The sequence below is a fragment of the Pleurodeles waltl genome, chromosome 8 (assembly GCF_031143425.1).
Source record: "Pleurodeles waltl isolate 20211129_DDA chromosome 8, aPleWal1.hap1.20221129, whole genome shotgun sequence".
Lineage (NCBI taxonomy): Eukaryota > Metazoa > Chordata > Amphibia > Caudata > Salamandridae > Pleurodeles > Pleurodeles waltl.
The window spans coordinates 5,813,600-5,832,339 of NC_090447.1; the positions used below are offsets into that span (position 1 = coordinate 5,813,600).

Sequence of the window (18,740 nt, forward strand, 5' to 3'; positions counted from 1 at the left end):
AGAAAGCATTCATTCTTAAAAAATTAATATCTCCAGTTCCCCTTATCCGATTTTATTCCTTTTGGTGTCATTTTAAAGCAAAATATATTTCCTAATTTTATAAATTGATTTCGGAATTTTAAACTGTTTCCTGTGTTTTATTTCATTACTGTTTTGTGATATTTGAATTCTTTACGCTTTGTCTCCTAAGTTAAGCCTTGTGGCTCATTGCCAAGCTACTAAGGGTTGAGCTGGGTTACATTTATTGAGACCTAACTGGACCTATGTGGAGGTTAGTGGCCTATTCCTAAGTGTAGGTACTTACTTGCCCTTACCAATAACCCATTTCCCAACATATACATACTACCTAGTGGCAGTTGCCACTAGGCAGTTATAGTTAAGACCACGTTTCTATAGAAAGAGCGAGTCCAGACCCCTTAGCTCTAATGCTGAGATCCCAGAGGGACCCCTCCAGGGCAAAAAAAAGCATTTTTTTTTATTTTCACCACGAGTCACAGCGGATCAGGTGATTTTTTTTTAAAATAAAGCGCAGGCTCCTGAGCTTTGTCTTTTTTGAGCCCCCAGGTGTGCCAGGTCCGAGGTCATTCTTGGGTGCAGGAAGGCTGCGCCCCCCCACCAGCCCCAGGGACCACCACCTCCCCAGGGAAACCTGAAAAAATATAAAGAGGGTTCGTTTCGGATCCCCTGCAGGCCCGGGTCACAAACCTTCACATTGAGCATTGAGGGTTTGAGTCTAGGTGTATCCCTGGTCATTTCACTCCTTTATTTTGCTTTTTAAATTAAACTGTTTAAAGCTCATACTGAAAGGTGATCTTACTCTTTTTAATTGACAAATACATTTTTTTTTCAATTTGTGCAGAAGTATCTCATTCTAAATATATAATCCATTAAAGCCTTAAAACATTTCTATCTCTCGTCCTTTCACTCTCTTTCTCTCTCTCTCTCTTTCAATCTCTTTCTCGCACTCACACACCCACTCAGACACTATGCACCCACTCAGAAATCCATTCAGACACTCACGCACCCACTCACAGACCCACTCAGACACTTTCGCATCCACTCACAGACCCACTCAGACTCTCACACACCCCGTCACAGACCTACTGACAACCTGATGCACCCACTCACAGACCCACACACACACTGACACACCCACTAAAACACTGATGTACACACTCTCACCCCTTTCTCCTCCACCTCAGGGCACCACTTTGGTATAATATAAAAATACAAACCATTCTACTGGGCGTCTTGGTACAGGAAAGGTATACAACATATGAACTAATTACTACATGATGATGCTGTGAGACCATGCGCAGTTATCTGATCACTAACTTTACTGCAGATGTCACAGTGACATTATCAATGATGTTGTCCAAGATGTCATGAGTGCTGTAATTTGTGGGGTAATTAGCAGTGCATGGTGACAATGTGAGTTGTATTTACCTTAGGGCGCGAGTTATAGTTACTTGAAATAACTCTAACTATAACATGTGAATTTCTGGGGTTTTGTGTGTGTAAAATATGAGCCTATCTATAACGCCCCTTTGGTTTTTTATGTGAATTTCAGTTTTTTTTAAAGTCTATTTCCTAACTATAACATCCCTGTAACCTTTGTTTTTTTCATCGAATTTCTATGGTGTTTGTAACGTTAAGTAATTTTCATTACTATACGTTAATCCACCCACCACCCCGCACAGTCCTGTGGCCAACCCTTATATCAACCCAGCCCTGTGCTGTGCATGGGTCCCAAGAAGAGTGCCAATCCTTTCTGGTTGAAGTGTTGGCAGACAATCAGACAATCAGAGCTGTGCATTTTCCTGAACCAGCTTGTCATTATTTGTGAATTCATCGTGAAGGATCCGCTCCCTAGATATTCAATTATGTTCTCCCTTCAATATCTCCTAAACTACTGAACGGATTTACACAAAATAAGTAGAAGCGTAATCTGTACTGAAAGCTAGCTTTCTGCAGAAATGTGTGTCATTCCGTCCAGCGGTTTGAGCTGTAGTCATGTCTAAAGGTCCTATGTGAATTAATATGGGAAACACAACTTTTTTGATCCTCCCCCCTTTTTCTCTGCCTCTGATTAACAGATCACCCCGAAACTTTCCATGTAAAACAAGAATCACCAGTGCACTTTTGTTTAAAAAATGTTGTGAAGCTTTGTCAAACAGTGCCAAAGATATAGGCAATTAAAAAAATGATCTTCCTATGTAAACATGGTCCTAACTATAACTACCTAGTGACAAGTGTCACTATGTAATATATATATATATATATATATGTATATATATATATATATATACTTTTTTGTTGTTGTTTTTTTTGTTTTTGGGTACCTTGACATGAAGTAAAGACTAGTAAATCTATACTTACTTCATTGCACTTCCCTTCTCAATATTTAGATCCTCAATATTTTTGACACAATATTCTGTTCACACAATATCTGTTTCGTTGATATTCTGTCAGACAACCAGCCCAAGGTATCCCATTTACTGCAACAAGAGTTCCTTGGTTGTCAGCAACCAAACAACAAGAAGATCAATGAAAAATAGACTGGACTATGGGCAGAAGAAAAGAAAATCTCATCAAGTGTATATTTCAAATTCAATGCTAGTATCAACATTGTTTGGAGCTGCGGATGGTGCACCACACATTATAAGGTGATAGACACAAATATTTAGAATACCAGGAAGATCATACAGGGTGCACAGGTAACTATCTAAATTGGTACAGAAAACAATATCTGTAGAAGCGTCAGCCATTTACCAGCCAAACATTACGTTCTCAATTGCTGACTGAAGCTACATATTTAAAGGAGAAAGAAGCGAGGCTTGACAGGACAACATTGACCACATCCAGTCTGGCAATAACCAGAGTTTGACCGATGGTGGACCCATCAGAATTAGGCACGAGAGACTGAGCATTCCTGTTTAATAATGACTCTAGTTATCTGTTTGTATTATTGTAATTTGTTGGCCGTTTTCTCATGGATTGCCAGCAGTACCCAGAGCAGTTCCTGTCATTTGCAAACCCTTTTTCTTGAATGAGCCAATGTCCAGAACTCGATAAGTTTAAGGTCTGTTCTATAGGATTGGGTTCAGTGTCTTCCAAAGTTAGACTCCCACAGCCGAAATTGACTGTTCACATGTGCTTTGCAATAAAATCCGGCCTGAACAAATGGATTTTCAATTCTGGATCTTACTTTGGGATTCAATGTTTCTGTCACAATCAATGACTGATGGTATTTTGGACCATGTCTTGATCAAGCTTCAAAAATGGCAAAGAGGATTTAGGACTTGGCCCTCCATGCAGCATAAGCCGATGAAGTTCAGACATGAAATAATATCCTTATGTTGAAACAATGTTTGCTTTTTAATATCTTTCTTCAGTTCTCTGGCTTATACATGTAATAATTAATTGATGCATCAAGGCTCTGATAAGTTCAATGCAGTGACAAAATGCCACAGCCGAACTTGGTGTTTTAGATACACTGCTGTGGTTTTATTATTTTGAAAAGGACCAGAGTGGGCCATAATTCCCACATCCACTCGAAGGTAAGGATGCAATGAAACAGATTTTCAAGGCAGGAAGATGTCCATGTCTGGTCCTCAAGCATTAATATTTCTCCTGCTCACATAAGTAAATGTGTTTCAGTCAGTTTGTATTATTTTCATAGTGTCTCCCCACTACTAGAGGGATTTGAAAATTAGCATGGACTCTGTCGCTGATATTACAAAGTCAATTGGTCCAGCAATCATATGATTATATTGGACATTAGTGGAGACATAAGGAACCCTGTGAAACCCCACATGTGTTGGCTTTTACAGCCGATGATGAGAAGGCTACCTTTGACCAGACAAAAATTACACAATTGGAGGCTTGTTCAAGCGGCTGAGATCCTTGCCCTACTGAAGATGACCCTCAACTAGGGAGAGTAGTAGGTCTTTGCTCATTTCAGCAATTGTTGTTTTTAATCCCTGTTCTTGGTCTCAACCCAGAGTTTCTGTCTTGTAGATTTGAGTTGGAGCCTATGATTTCTAGTGGTTATCTTGCAAACTCTTCTTCATGGTCTTGCTGTTAAAGGGGAAGCTAAGGATTGCTCTATAAATTCCTCGGTTCTGCCGGTTGGCTAATAGTTTCTTCAGTTATCATAGCATGTTTGTAGAGAAGAGGTACCATGGGTACCATCCAATGCAGTAGTGAAGCATGTATGATAATCCCTACCTCAGGCTGGGTTTAGGGAACCTATCCTTCATTGTGTTCACCCTGAAAGTCATAGAAGGAACGCTAGGATTTCAGTTTGTTGACTACTTTATTCAGTTGTCCAGAACTGAATACTGCAAGAGAACAGAAAAAAAGCAGGATTTTTGAAGGCTCTATTCAAGTTTAAGATGATAACACCGCACTCTTTAAAAACTCTGCTAGGTCTCCAGGATCCTGTTCTTAAAGAAGGACATCAGGTTTTCACACCACTGACCTGAGACAACTTGCATATCCTTTGCCATCTCAGGCTTCATGACTTTTCTGAAAATCTTGAATCATTTCCTATTTGTGTTTGATGCCTGATTGATCTGTGAAATGTGTTAGAGGAAGGATATTGCTATGGACGGAAGGTCTTATGTGTGCACTGATCATGTCTAAGCTGTATTGGTGATAAAGTGACTTGTGGAGTTCTCAGGAGTAGAATGTCATGGATATAGAAGCAAAGACATTTTAAGGTATGGGTAAAGTGAGCTCTGTAGCATCCACAAAAAAACTTGTTTTAGATCAAAACAAGATCTCAAATAGCAGAAATGGGATGGTGTCACCGAGATTATTTGTGAGCTGCTGCTGTATTACAATATTGAAAACACACCTCACAATCCCTGAATATTAGATGTAAACATATTTAGAGTTTGAACAAGTGAGTGTGCCTCCAAAATACATTTGGCCAAGGGCCCCCACAATCTTTACAATGTCTCTCTGTAGAAGGATAGCCAAAGGGTTATTCTGGAGATTACACTGTTATTTCTAGACCTCAACTGTAGGAGGCTGGCCTGGTTTGTAGTGGGTACCTAACATACTTACACCTTATACCAGGTCCAGTTATCCCTTTTTAGTGAAATGTAGTCGGTATCTAGAAGCCAGGCTCTCTAGGGGTAGTGCGGATGAGCAGCCAAGGCCTAACTAGGAGACATGCAAGGCTCATGCAGTACCATTGTAGTCACACAGTACTCACACACATGAAAGAAAATACTCAGTATTAAAAAAATAAAGGTACTTTATTTTGGTGACACAAATGCCAAAAATACCATAGAGTCTATTCTCCCTTAGGAGGTAAGTAATACACAAATTATATACACTAGTATGCAGAAATACCTGTAAAAACAGAAAACTACAAATAGTGAAAATCACAATAGTTAGAAATGGGCCTGGGGGAACACAAACCATATAGTAAGAAAGTGGAATATGAAAGTCGGTTTCCCACCTAGGTAAGTGTAGTGTGGAGAAGGGTGCTGGGAATATTAGAAAACACCAAAGGTAAGTAATTGAACCCACCCCGGAGCCCAGGATAGCAGATCTAAATCACAGTAACGTTCCTAGAACACACAGGAACACTAGAAAGAAGATATTGCAAGAACCAGGAGAGACTGCAAGACACCAACAATGGATTCCTGGACCTGAAGACCTGTGGAAGAAGGGGACCAAGTCTAAGAAGCACTGATGAGTCCAGGGAGGACAGCAGCCCCTGCTAACCCGGATGAAGGTGCAAAAGAAGAACCACCGGTGAAGAACAACAGTCAGTACTGAACCCAAGTAGGAAGATACAGGTTCCTGGTTGGTGCAGAAGATGTCCCATGCTGGAAGGATGATTATAGTCTGGTTTGCGTCGCTGGATTCCGCCAACAAGCCTTGGCACATGCAAAGCTTGCAGTTAGTGGAAAATGGTGCTGCCTGGGACTAGGAGGGACCTGGTGGACTCTACCCAGGAGTGGGGAGTCAGAGGGGGCTCTCAGCAACTCAGAGAGCTGTCAGGATACCAGGCAGCATGCACAGGAGTCCCAAAGCACAGGAAGAAAAGAAGGTGCAAAAGGAGGCCCATGCAGCACTACAACAAAGGGTTCCACACCGCTGGGGAACTATGCAGAAAGCTGTTCATTTCAGGAACGAGAGCTGGGGGCTGGAGCTGCACGGTGCACAAAGAACTTAATGGAAGGATGCCAACAAGCCTTGGCAACTGCAAAACATGAGGTGCACGGGGTACTGTCTTGCATGGGGAGGCAAGCTCTTACCTCTACCAAAGTTGGACATCAGGACCGTTGGGACCACTTCAGTTCACCAGCCGTGTTGCTGGATCCATGCACTTCGCCTGGAGAGGGGACCCACACCACCAGTCGTCGCTGCAGAGGGGTGCCTGCTGAAGCAGGAAAGTGACTCCTTCAATCCAAGGGACTCCTTCGTTTTTCTGGTGCAGGATGATCACAGGCAGTCCTCAGAGGATGCATGACCTGGAAACAGTTGCAGTTGCTGGCAGGAGCTGAAGATACAATGTTGCAGACGTCGTCTTTGCTTCTTTGTTGCAGTTTGTAGAGTTCCTGGAGGGTCCAGATGCAGTTTCTTCGGTAAGAAGGTGAAGTAAAGGATGCAGAGGATTCCTGCTAGATTCTTGCAATCCGAATCTGAAGAACCACCCAAGAGAGAGACCCTAAATAGCACTGAAAGGGGATTGGTCAGCAAAACAGGTAAGACGTCACCTGCTGGCACTGGCCCCTCAGATGCTCCCAGAGTGCCCTGCCAACTTGGAATCCAAGATGGCAAAACCCAGGAACCCTCCAGAAAAGCTCTGAGCACCACCTCTGGGGTGGTGATGAACAGGGGAGTGGTCACTCCCCTTTCCTTTGTCCAGTTTTGCGTCAGAGTAGGGACTGAGGGTCCCTGAAACGGTGTGGACTGGATTATGAAAGGAGGGCACCATCTGAGGCCTTCAAAGCATTTTCGGAGGTTTGGGGAGGCTGCCCCTGCCAAGCCTGTAACACCTATTTCCAAAGGGAGAGGGTGTAATACTCCTCTCCCAAAGGAAATCCTTTGTTCTGCCTTCCTGGGCTTGAGCTGCTCAAGCAACAGGAGGGCAGAAACCTGTCCGGGAGGTGGCAGCAGCTGGGCCTGCCTGGAAAACCTCAGAAGGCTGCAATGGCAATACTGGGGGTTCTCTAAGGAGCCCCCAGAGTGTGTGGAATAATACAACCAATGCATGCAAAAGCATTGGAGGTATGATTCCCACATGTTTGATACCAAACATGCCTATGTTCAGAGTTACCATTATGTAGCTGGACATAGGTAGTGACCTCTGTCCAATACATGCGTAAAATGGCGTTCCCACACTCATGAAGTCCGGGAAAATGGTCCTAGAGGTCGTGGGGGCACTTCTGCTAGTGCAGGGGTGCCCTCACACAAAGGTACTCTGCACCCTGCCATCAGGGCTGGAGGGCCTGCTATAGGGGTGACTCATACTTGACCTGGTGCATTGTAAATGGCAGTGAAAGGGTGCATGCACCTTTTCACACAGGCTGCAATGGCAGTCCTGTAGACCCCTTTGCATGAGCTCCCTATGGGTGGCAAAAGAAAAGCTGTAGCCCATTGGGATCCTCTGGAACCCCAATGCCCTGGTAATCTAGGTACCATATACTAGGGACTTATATGGGGGCACCAGTATGCCAATTGTGGGTGAAATACTGGATTACCAGTATGTTATAACCATAATTTAAGAGAGAAATTATAACTATAGGGGTCCTGATTAGCAGGATTCCAGTAGACACAGTCAAACACACTGACAAACAGGCCAAAAGTGGGCTTACCCATGCTAGAAAGAGGCTACCTTCCTACATCAACAGACTGCAGAAAGCATATGATTTCAATCATTTCCTCTGAAGGCTCACCTGCAGATATGTCTCCAGAGCCGTCCAGACACTCCATTCCTCCAGATTGGCCCCATTCTTGATGTAATTCTTGATGCGCTGCTCTCTGGATTCTGGGAGAATGCCACCATGAGCTTTGTTCCTTGTGATTCCCAACACCTTCTCACTCACATATACTGACCAAAGGTTGCAGGTGGCCTCTGTGGTGTTAGGACTGATGTTCCATTTCCAGCCTTGCTGATTGTGCCCCAACTCATGGAGAGGACCCCAGCTGCCTGCCTTAATTAAGTCTACATTAAGGAGGCCTCTAGCTGCATCTGTGTGGGCCATAATGGGATAGCCAGCATGCATCCAGCCTGCAAAAAAAAGACAAAAGCTGACAGCTACTGCATCCCGCAGAGAAACACGTAAACACTATGCATGAACAACAGCTTTTTATACTCATGCAATAGAATACATTGATGTGTCTCTTTGTGAGAGTCTGTGGAGGGGCAGACCCATTTGCTGTCAGAAGTAACAGATGATATCCGTGGTACCAACCACCCATCACTTTCTCCGGCTTCAACAATGAAAATCATGTTTGGTCCTGCATGTTTTGTAAGTGTGATCTCCTTAAACTGGTTTGATGGTACTCTAGAGGAACACTCACCTGGAAGCTGTATGCATTAAAACTAACTAATCTTTTGAGCTTTCTTTTGTAATCAGAATAAAAGGCAAAGACAAATGTAGTAACAACTAGTGGAGGGATCTGCATGGAGATACCGGGGTGAATCCCTCACCTGACTAGCTTAGCATGGAAAAGGCAGGTCTGAGTCTTGGATAAAGCAGGTATAGCTAGCCCCTGATAACTCCTGGTTCCTCTGAATGAGCGACCACCACAGGGTACGATGAAGTACTCTACCCTGTTGGCACATCATGATCTTTACTAATAAGAGACTGCAGAGAGTCCTTGATAAGGGTATGTCTAGTGTAAGATGCCCCCAAATACAGATAGACCAGCCAAGGTACCCCACCTGGTATTTTAGGAGTATTGGAAGTGGGTGGTATCATATCTGTTAAATAACACAAAGTACAGTTAGTAGGTGTGAGGCCCCCTGAGACCTTTTGTACAGCAGTCAAGGGTCTCATACTTGTAAAGTGAAACCCATATGATTTCACTTACCTAACACAAAAGGCTGAGACAAGTATGAGGTATGAAGAAGCGGGATCATGGTACCTCCTGCCCCTAGCCAGTCTTGTCTTTGGCCAGGCTACTTAAAGAAGGTGCTTGAGTACTTCCTGTATAATCTAATGAATATCAGTCTTCACGGACCTTCCTAATTATTGTTCAGCTCCCATCAAAACAGGTTTTGTAAGGAATTACATTCCAAAAGTGTCTGATGCAAGGAATTGTGTTCAATAAATTCAATAAGTAGTTGGTGGTATAGCTTTTAGCAGCTGTCGAAGACCAATTGCCTTCACCCCCCCCAGCAGTAGACCACCATTTGCAATGAAAGATCCTCGCTTGCCTAGTTAGAAAGACTGTGATAAAAGTTGTAAATTTCAAAAACATACTCCAATGCAATAAACAATGACCTTCAGATGCAGGGTGTTTGCTGCACCTGGCACTGATGACCTGTGTGGGAAAAATCCACATTAGGAGGCCTGCCTTACACCACGGGTTGGGGAGGGGCTACTGATACACCAGAAGCAGCAACCCTGCGGTGGGGGGGGGGGGGGTGGGGTCTGAAGTTCATGATTGACAACAGGTAGTCAATCAAGATTCATCTCAACTCAAAATGATGTAGGGTACCATGAGTTAGTGGTTAGATGGAGCTGACAATTTAATAAGGAACTGTTACTTTGTTACTTCTAAGTGACCCCCTAAGTATTTTAATTTATTTGTTGGAAAGTATTTAAGGTACATTTGGCAATCAGACAGAAAACCAGGCAGTCCATTTCACCATTTAACAGTGACATAAGACCTCAAAATAAAATTGTAAGTACTTACACAGTAACATGGGCTGCTAAGGCCACTGACATTCTGTGCGAGTAGACCAGCTGTCTTGTGCAAACGTTATTGTCTCACGGTGTACTGTGTGCTCAGTTTACTAATGGCAGACGCTTTCTTTTTAGGTCTTGCCTATAATATTTCATAGTCGTTTACAGAAGACCTACTGTGGACAATGTAAATACTTACTGTGGGATTTTGGCCAACCAATTGCCAGCCATTGGTTTGCTTTCTTGTTACTCTCTTTGGCTTACTTCATATTTAACATTTTTCTTTGTCTTCTTGTGTTGCTCCATTCCCTGGAGCACAGCTTCTTTTCTATTCTTTTGATTGTATGCTTGCATCATTTCACTGCTCACATTCAGGAACTAATATGTATTTTTCTTTAAGCACTACATGGGGGTCCAGGTTCAATCTGTTGTGTTGCCCCCATCCCCACTTCGATTGCTCCCTCTGCACTAACGTCCCCCCACCTGCTAATCTTTTGCTTTCTCCTGCTCACGTCCATCTGTCCCTGCATTAACTCCCTCCCTGCTCCTCTTGTTGTATAGATATTTCAGCCATATTTTTATCACAGTATTTCAGCGAACTAGGCCTGGCATTCTGCACTTTAGCCCAGTTACATTTCATTCAGCATTGCTTCATTTTTCTAAGAATAGCCACATTTGCGGTGTTGTTTTATTGTTCTCTATCTAATGTTATTTTGCCTAGGAAAGCCTTACGTTCTCAGTAGGACATTCATTTCACTTTGTGCTTTCTTCAAGGATGCAGTCAGATAGGGTTGCTGGCAAAAGAGGTACGCTGTGTCTCAAACATTCATAGAAACGCACATATTCCTAAATGGGGACCCTTTCTTAAAATGTCTACTGTTTTATTATAGAAACACTGTTTTGCCCCATACATGTTTGGGGGGAGATTCCAGCCAGATGACCATGACTGCATGCTGATTGCTGATTGCTGATTGCCTCGCTACAGCTGCTTGCTTAGACTGCCGAACCCCTGGCTTACATGGGGATGGTGTCTCTCTAGACTAGAGGCTTCCTTACTCAGGTATGAGGGATGATGTTTCACAAGGGGGGGGGAACCTAAAGGGTGGATTAGGCTTATTGTGCTGTGCTCTAACATAGCTTGGATACGAGGACTATATATCATTCCTAGTGACAGTATGATGCAACCGTTTTTGTGTTTCGCTTTCTTTGTCACAATTTTGCTTTCATTGTGTTTTATCATCTTAGTTATTAAAATACATGCCATTTAACCTAAGATGCATTTACTTCAATAAACCCTTATGAACCATATTCTGCCTCTGTATGTCTTTGCCTGTCTGAGTCTAATGTAACTGAGAGAAAGGGATAAGATCTCATTGGACCACAATTCCCCTGAGGAGTATTTCTTGTCATGCTCCCGATTGTCGCAATCATCCCTGCTCTTGATAGAGATGAGGCACTGCTAGTTAGCCGGAACACCCGGATTAGGCCAACAGGTGTCACATGGTGTGAAATCGTACTTAGTACCCCACAATCTATGCAACCCTGCTGCCCAAATCCAGTAGCCTCATTAGGATAATGAGAACCTACGTGACATGGCGCTTGCCAACGTTTGGTCAGGTACAAATTTTCGAATCCTCCTAAATATCTCAGTCTCACTAAAGGCTAAAAGACACCGTGATACTACATACGGAGACGTCTGCGGTATTGAGGATTTCCTCCTCCGCTAAAGTAGGTAGTTCCTATCTAATGATGTAGGTTGTTCAAGCTTGAAAGGACCAATCCACACATGGTGTCCTTATCTCTGAACAAAAACTTTACCATTAACATGGCGAACACGCAACGGGTAGCAAGTGCAGTAAATATTTGACCGCCCCTTACTGCACACTTACTGGCAAATCGCCTAATGGCCCGGGGGTGGGGTCAAGTTACATTTCCAGCAGTGGACGGGAACACAAACACATTTCATTACTATACACCTGCAAACATACCTGCACAATACAGAGCTTATGCATATTTAGAAATGCCTTTATCTTATCAAGACCATAATTATTGGCTTAATGGCACCCTACCACATGGCATATTACACGTTAGGTTGGGTCCTCTGCGCAACGACAGCCCGACCTGGCTTTTATTGGCCACATATTCACCACACCCTGAGCAGCAACCTTAGCTTATATACAGAGCTCACTGGAATATACAGACTGTGAGTACAGTTTGTAATACAAACATTAAATACAAACCCAGCACATGCTTCCCCAGCGCAACCACATGCAGTTATTGCAGGCATTAACCCTGCAACTGTCCATTCGGACATTTGGTAAGGTACCCGCCAAGCAGGAGGAAATTCAGTTTTGGTTAGCTCAAAAAATAAACGCGCTGAAAGCAGTTTTTCCCCATACGGGTCCTCAGGATAAACATAGAATCATCACTTTGTGCCTGCCATTTGGGATGGTTCCCACTGTAGATAACTGCTACATATGGGGCACTGAATTTGCCACGCTCTATACTATCACACATGGTACAACAACACTTGCCAATCTTCCGGAGGTGTTGAAACAAATTCAAGATGAATACGGGGCTGCCCCGGCCCTAGAATTGGGGATGCAATTAATGGGCAATTTTACCAGGTGTCCTCAATCAAATTAAGTAACCTTAAAGGGGAAGCAGTTGTATTAAAAGTGCGCATGCAGCTCTGTGATGTTCCTGCACAGGATCAAGAACGCTAGCTGCCAAATATTATCACTGTTGCACCACAATTACAACGTAGATCTAAAAAAGACCCTATTAAGCAAGCACCTGAAGGTTTAAAAAAGCATGGGGATAAAAACAACAAATACCTAAAAAGAAAGGGGAGAATCTCCGCATTCGGAGACCCCTCAAAAAAGATATAGGGGGTCATTACGACAGACTGGCGGTCTTTATTTGGGATTTATGACCATGGCGGTTACCGCCATGGTCATCCGCCGCTTCTCCGTTCTGCCCGCCAGGGTGGAGACGACTGCTGGGTCTCCAGCCCGGCGGTCGTCACTATACCGCCAGCGGTATTTGGACCCGGCTTACTGCCATGGATTTCCTGCTGTTGGAACCGCCATGAAATCCATGGCGGTAAGCACTATCAGTGCCAGGGAATTCCTTCCCTGGCACTGATAGGGGTCTCCCCCACCCCCCACCCCAACTCCCTCCCCTACACCCCCACCACCCCTGCCACCCCCAAAGGTGGCAGGACCCCCCTTCCCACCCCGACCCCAACATCACATCACTCATGCACACACGACACGCACGCAGGCACCAACACACATACACGCACACACACCGACATACATGCAAACATCCACACACACAATCAGACACGCACATCCACATTCAAACATAAACGCACACAACCATGCAGACATATCTACAGACATACACGCACTCATTCCCATACTCACAACACCCCCGCAAGCATACAGGCACTCAGACATCCCCACTACATACACACATGCACACCCCCATGCATGCACACAACACACAACACCCCCCCACCCCCCTCCCCTCACGGACGATCGACTTACCTGGTCCAACGATCCGCCGGGAGGGGACAGGAGCTATGGGGGCTGCTCCGCAGACACCACACCATCAACAGAACACCGCCACGCCGAATCACAGGACGTGATTCGGTGGGCGGTGTTCTGTTGACGTGGCGGTGGAGGTGGAGCAACCTCCACTTTCCCGCAGCCCGCCAGTATGGCTGTTGGTGGTTCTCCATCCGAAAAAGGACGGAGAGCTGCCAACAGCTCATAATACGCTGAGTGGGAAACCGCCACCACTGGCGGTCTTCCGCACAGCGGTCCCTCGGCAGTCTTGACAAAAGACCGCTGAGGTCAAAATGACCCCCATAATCTTAGAAATAGAGATAATATAAAAACACCTGAAAGATATTAATATACTGATACACGCCAATCTCGTTCCTTTCTGGTCTCAGTGGAAAAATGCAGTGAGAGAGGTGGGTAGTCAGAGCAGCAAACAGAGTACACGAAACAGAGAAAGGACTCACAACACTCTTCTGAAGTTTCTGTTAAGAAAGAAGAGAAACTTCCCCAACAAAAACCTCAGTTTAAAAAGAAAAGGTGCCAGCAGTTGCAATACGACATGCCACTCAGGAAAGGGGCTTTACTGAAGAACAGGAAGTGGGCACTGGCACTGACAGTGCAGCAGAGGTCACAATAGTTTTCCGGGATCTTCAAGAGCATCTGGAGGTGAAAGCAACTGATGACTCCTTACAAGTTGAGATTGCGGACATGCGTGTCTCCACACACGACAGGGTGTATAAAGTGACTAAACAGTTCGAGGGAAACATTGAATGCACAATAGACGCTATCTTTTGGGACCGCGTCGTCACCATTTATGATATAGTACTGGAATTTGTCGTGATCTCCCATATGGAAAAATCCTTCTCTCTTGTGGTTCCCAGAAAGCTCATGGAAATACACGCCATTGATTGGGCTGTGGCGCAGGCACCTGCATCATATCGTAACCACATAGGGTGGGTTAAAGATTCCTCCTATCATGTAATTCCAATTAAATTCCAACCTCAACCTTAACCCTAATACCCAATGAAACATGAAGCTAAAGCACCCGTGAGGGAAATCCTCAACAATTAGAGTATCGGGGCGTAATTGAACCCTGTGTCTTACCAATGAACAATCCATTGTTCCCTGACGCTAAAGCCCACTGTTCATATAGAATAGCCTTAGACTACAGACATTTAAACAGTCATACATGCACATATGCGATACAAAATGTACATAGCACTTATGAACAATATAGTGAGCAAAAAAAACAAAAAAAAAACAACCCTGGCTATTTCCAGTGGGTTCTTCTGCCAAAACTTAGTGCCTGAAATTAGGGACTTAACAACTTTCAGTGCTTTAGGCTCTCAGAAAAAATTCTGCTGACTCCAACAAGGGTACAAGAGCAGTCTAGGACTGTTCTCAGCTCGTGTTATATCAAATTTACACGACATTGACCCTGAAGCGTTGTCATACTTTGATGACATCTAACTTATGGATGACAGTCTCATGCAACATATAAGATGGGTAGCCCGCATTGTCGTAGGATTTGCCAAATTTAGCTAGAAATTAAATTGGAAAAAAAAACAAAGATAGCCTTCCTTAGTGTCCTACATCCCAATTTTTAGGAAAATGTACACAATTACAACCACCAAATACAAAAAAGAAGCTTCAGTCCTTATTGGGCTTTTTAAATGCCTTAATACGTCCCGAACTTTACCAGCACAAATTGGACAATCAAACACACACGCATTCTTATAGCATTACAAAGAGACATGCTTCAAGCAAAACACCTACATACAAGGGACTACTAAAAAACAATTGGTCATCAGAGTAATCGCTGGTGCAATTGGTTTCACCTACATAACCATCAAGGAGGGTGAGACCGTCCTGATTGCATACAAATCACATCTTTACAGCTGAACAATGCTTTGCTCCCACTGAGAAAATTCTCACTGCTGTCCAGATGGCTGTCATTAAAGAGAGACCTCTGGCCCAGGGGAAACGTATCATTGTCGTACACCGCATCCCAGCCCTTGAGGCTGTAACCAAAGCTAGCATTCCTAACGCTAAAGCATTACATCCACATTAGACCCAATGGGCAACGCCTCTGATGACCAATGATTTTGATAATATTTTTGACTCAAAATTAGAAACCCAGGAGTTTTTGCAATATGAACTTGAATATCCAATGCCAGCAAACACAGTGCCTATTGAATAACATCAGACAATTTTGTACACTGATGGTTCTGCCCAACCAACTATAGGCACCAAACGTCAATATTCAGCCGCTTGCATAGCTGAGTGGATACATGAAGGATGGCAAGTTCCATCCACAACATAGTTACATGCAGACCCTAGGGGACTGCACTGCACAACTTGCAGAGCTCAAGGCTCAACACTCCATTGCTTACCCCTACTCACCTGTATCTCTCCCTCTGCATTAACTTCTCCCCCACCAGCTTGGATTAGAACAGAAAGTGTCGGAACAGCAAAGAAGCAGTTTGTGAGATTTAAACAACTTAAACAACAGAATGTCTCCATGCACCTGATACCATTACAACACAGCCTTTCATGCAGCCTGTCTAAATAGATTCCAGAGTAATGTTCCTAGTTAAATACTAGTCCTATGTACCCTCAAGGCCATGTCAGGATAAACAAAGATATTACTGCAATCTGTATTTGTGGGTGCATGCACATTGTATAATTACAAATAATCAAACCGATTCCCAATACAGGGACTCCTCCCACACCTGTAGAGCTCAAATTGAAGGTGTTCGTGCAAGGTGGACTGATGCATTATTTCAATTTAGATGAATGTTTTAATGCTGCCTTTCTCATTTTGATTACAGGTAATAAGTAAAATTTAGACAATTGAATAGTCAATGTGAACTCTAAACTGGCCCTGCTGTATGGCATGCACTTGTCCTACCACTAGTGCCACTTGTGTGATAACTGAGCGGGTAGTGTGCAGGTGAAAAATGCCAAGCTCCAGTACTCACCTGCCGATATTTGGACATCTGTCACAATTCTCTCTGGCCTCAAGAAGGGGAAAGGGATGGCAGCCAGCTCAGCGACCGCTGCCATCATTTGGTCCCACAAAGACATCAAGGCACTGGGCTTCTCCACCACCTGAGCGTATTCCACAGGAACAGTGAGGATGATATTGTCATTGGCAAACTCTGCCCAAGGGGGTGCGTGGTGCTGGATTGCATCCATCCAGGCAGACTCAGAGGTTTCTCCTGTAGCAGAATCAAAGATGATGTAATGTACTTTTTGTCAAATCAGAGCACCAGCGCTAGCCAGCACTAAGGCATATATCTGAGGTGCTCTCTACATACCCTACAAAGTAAGGGACTTATTAAAAGCCCCATGTGCTGCCAATATGTCACTTTTTGTGATGCATCAGTGGTGCAAAGTGTAGACCCAAACCTGCAAGGCCACGCAAAATCTACTTTGCAAGTCGCTGCTTTGCCATACACTGCATCAGAGAGGCATACCATGGGTGTTGCAGTGGGTGTTCCCATGCAACACCCTTGGGTTTTGATGCATACCAAGGTTTGGTCACCATCTGTTGCCCTCCACCGCTCCTCCAGCTGCTGCAGCTGCCTCTGCCCCTCCTCTGGATCGAACTGAGAGCCTGCCTGACTCTCAGTTCGAGGTCCTTCTCCACTCGCGGGTTCCTGCTTGCGCCTCATCCTTGGTGGCCTACTGGCCATCCATCAGTAATTATCTCCTGTCTCTCTTCTATTTCTTTCCTTACTCCTGCCTTTTCACTCATTTTCTAATGTTTAATTCTAATATTTTTTCTAATCTTTTATTTTCAGTCTCCTCGTCTCTTTCTGCCTATCTCCCTCCTGCCCCGCTGCTGCCCTGCAGCCCCACCCCTCTTCCCCAGCGAAGAGCTTTTCCCACCTCTCAGCTGACCGAAACCCCGCCTTACTTCCCTTCTTAATGGTGGCAAGCCCATCTGCACCCGTCCGCGCCTAGACTGCGCCCAGTGCCAGGAACCCTGAATCTCCGATAAGCTGTTCCCTGGCCACCCGCCATTACGACTCCAAGACCCTCCAACGCCTTAACACCAGACGTCTCAGCACCTGGTGCACTGCATCTCCTAAGGACACCCACAGACCTTTTTCCTGCCGGAACTGCAACCTCAGCTTGAGCCACAACAAACAGCCGGAACACCCCACACCCCAAACCACCGACAGCTACAACATACTAAGGAAGGACCGGCTGGAGGACTGGCCATCGTACACAAGTCCTCACTACGCATCACGGTCAACACGGAGGAACAGTGTATGAAAATGGAAGCAGTAAAACCAGCGTAGACCTCTCCTCCTTTAGAGCCGCCACAGCCTCCCACCACCGACGTATCAAGAAAGCAAAAAAAGCCGCACTCTGCAAATGCATCAACTGATCCACGCAGAACATGAAAGGACTCTTCACAGTAATCAACATATTCACTAATTCTTCTCTCTGAAGCCACCAATATCCCCCCATCGCAAGACCTCTGCGCAAATTCGCCACTTTCTTCCACTGCAAGATTTAGGACATTTATGACAGCTTCCTCCAGGAGAACCCTCCCAGTCCCCCAGAACTCACCCAAACCATCCACAGCTGACCCTCTTTCGCCACAGAAGAGACCGAAAGCATCATGAACAGCAATCACTCCGGAGCTCCCACAGACCCCTGTTCCCACCACATCTACAACAGAGCCAACGCGCCCATCGCCACTGAGCTCCGCAAGACGCTGAAATGCTCTATCAACATAGCCACCTTCCCTGAAGACTGGAAACATGCCGAAGTCTGCCCCCTCCTGAAGAAACCCACAGCTGTCTCTTCAGAGATAAAGAATTTCCAGCCCTACCCGGCCAAAATACTGGAAAAAGCTATCAACTCATAGCTGCAACAATTCATTGAAGACAGCAACTCGCAACCACAGCATGGAGACAGCTTTTCTTGCAGCCACCCATGACATCTGCACACTCCTTGACTGCAGCCACACCGCAGCACTCATACTCCTCCACCTCTCAGCAGCCTTCGACATGGTCTCCCACAGCACCTTATGCACCAGACTTCACGACGCAGGAATCCGCCGAAAAGCCTTGCAATGGATTCACTCCTTCCTCTCTGGAAGAACACAGAGAGTCAGGCTCCCACCCTTCATATCCAAACCAACAGAAGTCAGCTGCGGAGTCCCTCAGGGATCCTCCCTGAGCCCAACGTTCTTCATCATCTACATGGCCCCGCTTGCAGCCATCGTCAGAGGCCACGGAATGAACATCGTGTCACACGCCGATGACAC

At 44.9% G+C, this 18,740-nt stretch overlaps 1 protein-coding gene across 1 annotated transcript in view; it reads right to left on the reverse strand.

The window, feature by feature from the left end:
• Nucleotides 1-18,740, reverse strand: part of LOC138249658 (TRPM8 channel-associated factor homolog) — a 127,824-nt gene that overhangs the window by 36,594 nt on the left and 72,490 nt on the right. The window contains exons 6-7 of the mRNA XM_069203618.1: nt 16,435-16,674; nt 7,923-8,257 (exon numbers count right to left, since the gene is read on the reverse strand). Coding sequence (XP_069059719.1) covers nt 7,923-8,257; nt 16,435-16,674 — 575 coding nt within the window. The remainder of the gene's footprint in view (nt 1-7,922; nt 8,258-16,434; nt 16,675-18,740) is intronic.